This window comes from Drosophila nasuta, chromosome X (genome assembly GCF_023558535.2).
Source record: "Drosophila nasuta strain 15112-1781.00 chromosome X, ASM2355853v1, whole genome shotgun sequence".
Classification (NCBI taxonomy): domain Eukaryota; kingdom Metazoa; phylum Arthropoda; class Insecta; order Diptera; family Drosophilidae; genus Drosophila; species Drosophila nasuta.
Window position 1 is genome coordinate 26,166,072 of NC_083459.1, and position 11,351 is coordinate 26,177,422.

Consider the following 11,351-nt stretch of genomic DNA (forward strand, 5'->3'; position numbering starts at 1 on the left):
AGGAGGGGGAGGCGGACAGAGGCAGCCGATAACGCTGTTGGAATAGGCAAACAGTACTTAAAAATGGCAAAGCAGCAGCAAAATGTTGACTACTTCCACACACACACATACACTCACACACACACACGTGCGGAGCAGGACAATGCTATTAGCAGGCAAAGGGACCGAAGAAAAAAAAACCAAGAAAGCCGAGGCACAAAGCAAAGTAACGAAACGAGCAGAGAAGAAAAGAAAAGAAATGTTGAGCCGGCATAAGAACACGGCCAAGCAAAATATTGGTTAGCTAAAGCAAGCCAAAGAAAGTCAAGAGAGCTGAGCGAGAGAGAGAGTGAGAGAGAGAGTAAGCAGGAGGAAGACACAAAAAAATGACAAATTTGCAAATGTTAAGACGAAAAGAAAACATCAACATAAGTTATAGGCTTAGTGCGTAATCGTTTTTCGTAAAACGATGGCAGCCAAAACACAGCAGCAACATCAGAAACAGGACCAGGACTTTCCAGAGAGAGAGTGAGAGAACAGGACTATCAGGAACAGGCAACAGCAGCGGGCAAGCAAGGAAGGGAAGGAGAGCGAGCCAACAAAACGAAACGTTGTTTGCGGTTAAGCTGCCATCACGAGAGAGGCAAGTGGCAGGCAACCAAGTCGACTCGACGGCAACGACAACGGCAACGGCTTCAACATGCTGTGGCAACGGAAGAGGCACCAAAGCAGCCAAATCCACTGACGCTAGAGATGGACGCGTGTCGTGTCACGACAAGTCCGAATGTACAAGGGAAATGACCAAAAACTATTGATGAATAAGTGTCTACTATTTTTATCAAAATACTATCGACACTCTTTACAATTCTACAAATTTCAAAAACTAATAATAAATGTCTGCTATTGTTATCGAAGTGCTATCGATAGTTACTCATATCTAAGAATGGCTTAGCAGGACATTAAACATGTTAGCTTGTTGCTTATTGAAGAATTAACGTAACCTATCGATAGTATTCTGTCATCGATAGCTCATGAAACTCATGATGTGATAATGAAAGAGGCACCAAAGCAGCCAAATCCACTGACGCTAGAGATGGGCGCGTGTCGTGTCACGACAAGTCCGAATGTACAAGGGAAATGACCAAAAACTATTAATGAATAAGTGTCTACTATTTTTATCAAAATACTATCGACACTCTTTACAATTCTACAAATATCAAAAACTAATAATAAATGTCTGCTATTGTTATCGAAGTACTATCGATAGTTACTCATATCTAGGAATTACGTAAGTGTCTCTTATTGTCCATCTCCTGACTTGGCTGCTTTGGTGCCCCTTTCATTATCACATTACGAGTTTCATGAGCTATCGATGACAGAATACTATCGATAGTTACTCATATCTAAGAATGACTTAGCAGAACATTAAACATGTTAGCTTGTTGCTTATTGAAGAAATAACGTAACCTATCGATAGTATTCTGTCATCGATAGCTCATGAAACTCATGATGTGATAATGAAAGAGGCACCAAAGCAGCCAAATCCACTGACGCTAGAGATGGGCGCGTGTCGTGTCACGACAAGTCCGAATGTACAAGGGAAATGACCAAAAACTATTCATGAATAAGTGTCTGCAGATACTATCGACACTTACTCATATCTAAGAACTACATAAATGTCTACTATTGTTATCAAAGTACTATAGATAGTTACTTACATATATCTAACAAAGACTTAGCATAACATTAAACATGTAACTTTGCTGCTTGTTCGAGCCACAACTTAACATTTCGATAAAATGCTGTCATCGATAACCGAAGCAACTCCTAATGCATTTCAAATATCCGTTTGAAATGCGATATTAATCTTGTATCCTTGGCAGAGTTAAATGTATTTGTTTACTTATCAACAAGATCACTATGAGACCTGTTAAAAAAGTTTTGAAATTATATACTATCGATTATTAGCGGTTATCGACCATTAATTAACTGCATTAGCTTTGCTAAAACTCAATGATAAGTCGCTTACTTGGCATCACTTGATCAATAATGCAGTGCAACATAATATTCCACAATGTGTGTTATTGACTATGATAAACGATAAATTACGGCAATCGATAGGCATACTATTGGCAATCACAATCGATTTGTGGCTTATGCGAAGAGTTTAACGCATTATTTATTAAACAGAGAGAGTGGGAGCGATAGAGATGGAGAGATTGCAGCAGCATCTGCTGACCATTCGAGAACTGCTTCTTCTTCTACTGTTCCACCTTCTCCTCCCCCTTTTCCCGCCCTCCGCTTGTGCCACAGCTGCTTAGCTGGCAGCTGCCCTCCCTCCAAAATCCGGTGACGCCTCCGCAACGTTCGTATCGTTGTTCAAATTAAAAATTCATAAAAGCAAAAATGTGGAATTATTGTGATAAAATAAACACAAGAAACGAAGCCGCAACTACGTGAATAAAAGAAAGCGAAGCGGATATGAAAGACAGCCATAGAGTGCGCAGGGGCAGCGGGGGGAAGGCGTGCAAAAAAAAAAAGAACGTGACATTGGCCTGGCCACTATAGAGAAAGAGAGAGAGAGAAAGAGAGAGCGAGAGATTGGGTCTGAGGCTGATGATGTGGATAAAATAAACATAGGACATTGGTTTCGCTTGGCCGAGGGGAAGGAGTCAGCTCTAAAGAATGGCCCAAGAGATAGGCGAAAGGGAGGGAAGAGCGAGAAGGAGAGCGGAGAGCGGAGAGAAGAGAGAAGACAGACGAAAGCGTGTTTAAACATTAAAAGGACCATTAGATACGCCTTAAAGTATGCTTCAAGTAGATTATCTTCCATCAGTTTTGTTTGCTTACTTGGAATTGTTTCGCTTCATTTTTCTCGTTTGCAAACACACACACACGCACATCTCTATTTGGCGTACTTTGTGTGTGTGTGTGTCCTTTCCACAGAGAGCTCAAGACGCTTGCTCATGGCTTTACTTTACTTTACTGTAAGGCGTCATTTGCTGCGACTCTCGCTCCATTTAGAGCTAGCTAGCCAGGGATCTTAACAGAGGACGCTGCTCGGCGTTATTATAAATTGTGCGCGTGTCCTTGTAAAATAACATGAACTGAACCTAGAGGCCAGCTATTGCCCATCCACCTCACCTCACCTCATCTCATCATCTCGCAGTGGTTTTCTCTCCCTCTGCTGACTGCTTCTTAAATTACCAAGAGTGCGCGTTTTGTGGCGCTTATTGCTTTCGCCTCGCTCTTGCGCCTCAGCTTTTGACTGATGAGGACCTAAAGCCAACAGAGGAGGAGGGAGTGGGGAGTGGGGAGTGAGGCGTGCCTATAGTTAGCCATAGCTAAGCACATTTAGCCTTGACTCGATTTAAAGCCACAGCACACACACTTTTAATGCCGCTCAAAGTCAACTATTTAAGTCAAACAACTTCAGCATTTTGCATTAATTATACAGTTTTGTAATGTGCAGGTTAAGTCATTAAATAAATATGGATGTAACGAAAACGTATAGCTTATATAATCATTTACAAAATGAAAATGTCAAATTAATTCTATTTATAATTCCAATAATTCTATAAATATTAGTTAAAATCTAGAAGAATGGAAGAGAATAATAATAAAGAATAAAATATTACGAATATTTATAATTGCGGAGCAATTTAGTGCTGCAAGTGAGTCTGATATTTAAGCTTAAAATTAAAATCTTAGAATTGTATTTATTTAATTCTATGTCAATTAAATATTTCTACTGTTAATAATAACATTCTATGGCTAATCGTATTGCACTTAAGCTTGCGTTTATCAATAACATGCAGTATTTTCAAATACCGAAACCTAAACTTACATTTATCAATAACTTGCAGTATTTCAACATAACATAAACTATACTCAAATTTGCAATATGTTAATAATAGCAATGGAACTTTAATCACAACTATAAAGGACAAATTTAATATATATGTATATTTTATTAATTCTAATTTGAATATTAACATATTATTACTAATAAAATAAAACTTGCTTTAATCAATAAAGTGCAGTACTTTCAAATACTGAAACTATTCTGGAATTTTCAATGCATCTTTAAAGTAGTTACAAAAATAAAAGACAAAGGCGAATGTAGAATATTCAATTAAAAATACTATCCAAAATATAACATTACCTTAATACAATTACTATTTTTTTATCATTTTTGTCGCAGTGAAATCGAGTGAAATCTTGGTGGAAGACAAAGTATGAAAATTGTGAATTTCATAATCTTTTAACTAGTCGCAATTATCGATTCAATTCCATTAAAAAGTCGATGCCAACGCTAATCATTGTCCGGCCATCGATGGCAATTACATTAGCGCCTTGTCAGACTGTGCCGGAGACTTGGACCTGCTGCGGCATGTGTCCCGAATCCATTTTGCCATTCAAGCTTGCCATTCAAGCTGTGGCTGTGTGTGGAAGTGGCAGTGGCAGTGGCAGTGGCAGACGTGGTCAACGTGCAACGTGTTGTCATGCTCCTGACTCGCCAGCTGCTGGCATATGGCTGGCTCAGTGTGCCACTGGCTGTGGCAATGGCAGCGACTTTGAGCTTCAACTTGCCCAACCTCGATCGGGATGTGGAGCGTCTGGCGAATGCCACAGTTTATGTGGCAAGTCGATACATTGCGGCACGCATCAACACGCTCGCCATTCGCTTCGATTGCCGTGATTGCAATGCCGTCCAGCAGCTGCAACAGAGCCAAATGCTCGACCAGATGCTGCAACACTTGGCGCCGCACCTAACCATCTACCTCTCGCGTGGTGCGCCACACGACGCCGCCAAGGATTATACGCTCTTCGTGGTGCATCAGGCGGAGGCCTTTGAGTGAGTATTCAACATGAGCTTTCATATGGGCATATGCCTGATTTCCTGTTTAAATACTGAACTGTAGCAACAATCTTGCTGTTCATTCAATATTAAATCATCAACAAACTCGTGCATATTATTATTGTGTATAAATTTAGAATCATCTTTTCAAATAATGAAATCATGAACAAACTCTGATGAGTATAATTTCACACTCATCTTTTAAATAATAAAAGCTGGTCATTCAATCTCAAAATCATGAACAAACTCAAGCACATTACAATGCGTATAACACTCATATTTTACACTACAGAAACTGCAATTATCTGCAATAGTGCGTTTAAGTGCAACTTCTTTTTAAACGAATATGAAACGGATCATAATTTTTGTGAGAGGTCATAATCAATTACTTAATAATACCCAAGTCAAAAAACGTCCGCTTAAAAATAATGCTATAATTGGAAATATGCACTTATGGGCAATGCATTTAAGTGAAAGGATGTAAAAAGCAAAGAAACAATATTTTGCAAATTACAAACAAATGGTAGCTTTAACTGAACTCTACAAGAATAATGCTTATCAAATGTTCACATTTACATACAGTCTTATGCAATTATGTGCAATTGAATGTAAATATGTGAAACTATTCATATTTCAGTGAATAAATCATAAATTTCGAAACTCCAATGAGTGCAACTTACATTCTGCGAGTTTTATTTGCTTGCAATAATTGAAAATATGCATTTATGTGCGATGCAGTTAAGTGAAAAGATGTAAAGAGTAAAGCGATTATATTTAACTAATTACAAATGCTAGATTTAGTTTTAGAAAACTGAATTTTACAAGAATGAAGCTTATTAAATGTTCACATTTACATACAGTCTTATGCAATTATGTGCAATTGAATGTAGATATGTGAAACTATTCATATTTCAGTTAATAAATCGTAAGTTTCGTAACTCTAATGAGTGCAACGTACATTCTGCATGAATGCGAGTTTTATTTTCTTCCAACAATTGAAAATATGCATTTATGTGCAATGCAGTTAAGTGAAAAGATGTAAAGACCAAAGCGATTATATTCAACTAATTACAAATGTTAGATTTAGCTTAAGAATACTGAATTTTACAAAAATTAAGCTTATGACATGATTGTATTTACATACAATCTTATGCAATTATGTGCAATTAAATGTGATTAGATGCGACTATTAGCATTTTAGTGAATAAATCGTAAATTTCGTTACTCCAATGTGACTTTTCTCTTACTCTTCGTCAGTAATTTCAATGTGAGTGCAACATACATTCTGCACGAGCACGAGTTTTATTTTCTTGTCGTGCTCGTCTCACGGCAATCGGAGTCGAAGCTGCATGACTCGGTGCGTCACATTTGCTCGATGGCACTGCGAAGTCGCGTTATCAATGTGGTTGTGTTGACGATGCGCTACAATGGCGAAATAGCCCTCTATGCGTACAAGCTCTTCAACGAACACTGCTCGCCGAGCATTAATGCCTATCAGAGTAATCGATTTCTTGCCAGCGGAAGTCTGTTGCGCGATGAGCTTTTTCCGCTGCGCTTCACCAATCTCAGCAATTGTGCCCTGAATGTGACGGCACATCAGCTGCCGCCGCATTTCATGTATCAGCCGGCCGATGGTGCCCCATTGCCTGTGGATGGCAAGTTTATCGAGCTGGATGCACTGCGCGGCATCGATGGCGAACTGTTGCGACTGCTGGCGACTGCGCTGCGATTTCGTGTGCGTCTCATGATACCGAGCGATAAAAGCGAAATCTTTAGTGAAGACACCATCAACGGCTGCTTTGCTCAGGTAAATATTGGCAGTTTCTTATTGAGAACTTGAAGGTAGACTTTTTCAATCCCTATTCATATACAAGTGAAATCATTAGCAAATATACCGATGAAAATGTAGCCAAGCCTTAAGTTAGTCGATAGATGTTATCGATAGTAAGGCATTACCACATTTTTGATAGTATTTCTAGATAAACTCTAATGCATTTCAATCGGTCTGCAGCTTTAAAATTGGTTGAACAATTACATGTAGCCCAAAAAATAAATAGAAGTACTTAAAGTTAGTCTATAGATGTAATCGATAGTAAAGCATTGCCAAAATATTTAAAAAATGTTTTGATCAATTCTATTGTGTTTTTATCAGTCGGATGCTATCAAAACCGTAGCACAATTGCATGTAGATGCTTTAAGCTAGGCCTTGATTGTAATCAACGGTAAATCTGTAGCGAAAGATATCATAATAATTACCAAATCGCTGTTATCGATAGTATATATTGGTAACTTTCAATCTTGTCGGTACTTAACGGTAATATTTAACTGTTATCGATAGTAAAGTAATACCGAAGGCATTATAAATATCATGAACAAAGCTATCACCACCATCTCTGTTATCAATAGTATTGCTGTAGTTAGACATTATTAATTAGCAAATCGTTGCTATCGATGGTATACTTTGATTAATTTCAAATTAAAACTTTTAATGGTTTTCCTACAATTTGCCACTCGCTGCTGGTGATGAAGATGCCTGTCGACACTTCACGTTAATACTAAATTGTTATCAATAGTAAAGTACTATCGAATGTATTAATACTTAATTCTTGTCGATAGTAAAGTAGCACCGAAGACATTATAAATATCTTTAGTTAGACTTTTAGTATTATCACTACAACTTTTATCGATAGTATTTCATTGTGAAACTTAACTTTGTTTTCTTCAATTCCCAGCTCGCTGCTGGCAAAGCGGACATTGCAATCGGCGGCTTCAGCGGCTCGGACAATCGTCGCATGCAGTTCACCACCTCGGTGGTCTATCACCAGAGCTACTTCATCTTTGTGGTGCGCAAGGAGCGCTACTTTGGTCCCTTCGGCCAGCTGATGCGTCCCTTCGGCCACAAAGTGTGGCTGTGTCTGCTTGTGAGCTTTCTGGTCGCCCTCATGTGCGCTCGATGCCTGGGCCGGCGAGTCGGACTCAAGCATCCGCTGGAGAATCTGCTGGCCTCAACGATTGGCAATGCGGTGCCGGTGCATCGCTTGCCACGTGGCGGCTTCTTGCGACACATGGTTGCAAATTGGTTGGTGCTCACGCTGGTGCTGCGTTGCGCCTACCAGGCGAAGCTGTTCGATGTGCTGCGCACTCATCCCTACAAGCCGCTGCCCATCGGTCTGGCCGGATTGCTGCAGGCAAACTACACGTTGATTAGCACCGGGTATCATGACTTCTATCTGCACGAATTGACGCGTGTGAGTAATGGCAACTTCTCGACACGTTATATGTTGGTGCAGCATGCCCCGCTGGGTGCCAGAGTTGCCACCATTTCGCTGCTGAACAATCTGGCCCATTGGAATATGCAACATCGGAACAGCAGTCACTTGACCTACGTCCGAGAGCCCATCTATCTGTATCAGCTGGTCATCTACTTTCGACAAAATACCTTCTTCAAGTTCACCTTCGATCGCAAGATTAACCAGCTGCTCAGCTCGGGAGTCATGGCGCACATTGAGCGTCGCTATCTGCAGGTTTCGTATGCCGATCTCGATTACAATATTCGGCTGGTGCCGCGCATCACCAACAAAATGCTGCGTGGCGTTTATCGTTGTTTTATCGTGATCATGGGCGTGGCCGGCGGCCTCTTTCTGCTCGAGCGTTTGGCATTGCGTTGCCGCTGCTTGCGGCGACTCTTCGACAGGCTGCAGTGAAGAGCATGAAGTGGGAGGTCAGGGAAATGAAAGAAAGCTGGCTTAATCTCTTTGGAAATATGTTCAGTGATCCTCGTTTTCTCAAAAGTTTGCCAGTTTTAAAGCTATCTTATTGATACTTGCTATAACTCTGTCCTATTTTAAGTAGCTTGCATTGATAAGATAAGCATAAGATTAAAATAATACATTCAACTTATAAAACACACACAATATGGTTTATAATAATATATTCAAGCTATAAAATTACGTAATATGGTGGCAAATATTTGCAGTTTCTAGCCATAGCATTATGTAACAAATTTATGAATAAAGTATAGTTTTTTTTTTTTGCAAAATAGTAGAGAAGTTTTGTTTTCATTTACTATTTCTTTATACTCACAAGTCTGACTGCTTTCAAGCAATCACAATGAAAAGTCGTTAAAGTACATTAGTGTCTAACTGTACATAATGCTTAACATTACAAAATATATATTACTACTACAAACTTTTCAATTTAAATATTTCTAGTTAAGATATTATATAAATAAAACTTTTTGAAGTTTTTATATTTTTTCAGATATTATTAGGCATCATATTCTATACAAATAAAATGGAAACAAGTAAGAAAGCCACATTCAAGTGTGCTCGACTGTGAAATACTCGCTACCCATTTTGAATAAATGTAAAACAGTGCGGTATTATTCTACTATAATACACCAAATGCCATAATTGGTATATTGATATAGCATTACATTCAAAATATCCCATAGAGTACTGAAATATACCAGATTGTTAGTCAAAGCAAAAGTATTTCTTTAATAACTTACAATTACTTTAGGAATTACAAATAATATAATATAAAATACCATATTATATACAGAATATTATAGAATTAGTATATATAGTATATTTTATTCCTACTACAATTATAATTAAAAAATTTGTTTTTTTTTAAAGAATTCTTCTATTCCTTCGCCTGTCATCATTATCATATTCTATGCCTCTAATATAAATTCTTTTTTAATAATCAATCATAGAACGTTTTTCTACGCAAGAGTATGCAATTTTCGGTGTCTTTGCTTGCTTGTTAGTTGATAAGCTGTTGGTTGTTAGCTGTATCCTTGCCACATGCTGCACATGCTGGGTACTTTCAACGGATTTGTTAGCCTTAAAAATTGATTTAAGTCTTGTAATGCATGGCCAGCAGCCACGCCCCCCGTCCGCCTGCCTCCTCCACATGAGTGTAGTGTATGCTAGTGTGTGTGTATGCGAGTGTGTGTGTGTGTGCTTGGGGCAAGCGGCAACTGGCCAAGCGGCACGGAGCGCCACTTGAGTTAAGCTGCGCAAACGTTTGCATAATCACGTTCCAATTTAAATTGCTCTATTTGCCGCTTGCTCTCTGCTCTGCTCTCCTCCCGTCTCTCTCTTCTCACCCTCTCACCACTCCCTGGCTGTAACATAAGTGGCAAATGTGGGTGGCGGCGGGGGGCAGATGTGGCAAATGCATGCGGCAAAGGCGTTGGCGTTGGCATCTCTCAAATTGGAAAAACTGGACAATTTTTATTAGCTGTCGCCGCTGGAGCGTGGCTGTTGATGCTGCCTGTCCGTCCGTCTGTCCGTCCGTCCGTCCGTCCGTCTCTTCATCTGTCCATTCGAACAATCCAACACCACACAATCAAACCTCCCTTGGACTGTATTCTCCCCCTTTCCTGTTCTTGCCACACTCCAGAGCACTTCTCATTTGTTTGTCGAGTGTGTAGAGAACTATGGCAAAATGTGATTGTGATTTCTACGACTATCTCGCAGTTCGTCCATTTCCATTTCCATTTTCCTCATTCCCATTCAATGCCATTGCTTCGTCTTTCACAGCTGCAAGGAATTAAGGTGATAGCTTCTCGCATAGCATGTTTTTAAAATAGCTCTTAACTCGCATGCGGCACAAATAAAATTACAAAAAAAAGTACATGCAATCGAGTCGACTTGTCTTGCATCACTCAACTAATGCCTTCAGATGCCATTTTAGCTGTCTCATTTACTGCAGCAAAGACAAATTAATCGCGATATGTAGTGTTCAAAAACTGTTTTGCTATTTGGCACATTAATTGCAAATAAGTTGGCTCAATAGTTGCATAGAAACTAGTTCACAACGAATGGCATACATATGTATGTATAATATAGTATATTTTGAGAATTGTAGTATATTAACATACTAAATTAGTTCACAAAGTATCTTTCTTGTGCAATTGTAAAAAGTTAAAGAAAAATAATTAATTAAAAATAAATACATTTATTGCGAGAGTTGTAACATGGGAAATATAGCATTTGGTATTTTTAAATATTTTATGGTAGATTGTACTCTTAATAATTTGTAATTAACTAAGTAATACAAAATGAATATAATATATTGTATTTTGAGGAATTTTTAGTATATTAGTATACCAAATGTAGTATTTGCCATTATTAAATAAATGACACATTAAATTGGTATATTTTAACAATAATACCGAGAATTAAAAATAAATATGATAGTTTATTTTCTAAAGTAAATATACCTAATAAATAAATTTATAAATTTAATGATACATTAATTTGGTATGCTCAAGTATTTCTTCGGCATTATTATTTGGTATATTTAAACGATAATACAACTTTTTGGATTTTATTTAAGTGGGTATCTCAATGTTGAGTATACTCCAAAGTAGATATACTTGTTTTCCTTATTTTTTATTGCAACGATAAATTTGCCATTTAATAAAAATAGACTTGAGTTTTGCATTAAAAACTCAGCTCATTATTTTCGGTCAAATAAAAGTCATAAAATTTTTAAA

At 38.3% G+C, this 11,351-nt stretch overlaps 1 protein-coding gene across 1 annotated transcript; it reads left to right on the forward strand.

The window, feature by feature from the left end:
* The first annotated feature begins 448 nt into the window (after positions 1-448).
* On the forward strand, positions 449-8,544 carry LOC132796735 (uncharacterized). Its single transcript, XM_060807998.1, has 4 exons — positions 449-507; positions 4,403-4,837; positions 6,098-6,647; positions 7,573-8,544. The coding sequence occupies exons 1-4, from the start codon at positions 449-451 to the stop codon at positions 8,542-8,544; spliced, it is 2,016 nt and encodes a 671-aa protein (XP_060663981.1).
* The last annotated feature ends 2,807 nt before the right edge of the window (positions 8,545-11,351 follow it).

What these genes read in the sequence shown, in the direction of transcription:
- LOC132796735 (XM_060807998.1), top strand. Translation starts at nt 449, where the DNA reads ATGGCAGCCAAAACACAGCAGCAACATCAGAAACAGGACCAGGACTTT. An exon ending in CAGGACTTTCCAGAGAGAGA is followed by an intron (nt 508 to 4,402) that starts GTGAGAGAACAG and finishes TTGCCATTCAAG; the next exon opens with CTTGCCATTCAAGCTGTGGC. An exon ending in CATCAGGCGGAGGCCTTTGA is followed by an intron (nt 4,838 to 6,097) that starts GTGAGTATTCAA and finishes ACTCTTCGTCAG; the next exon opens with TAATTTCAATGTGAGTGCAA.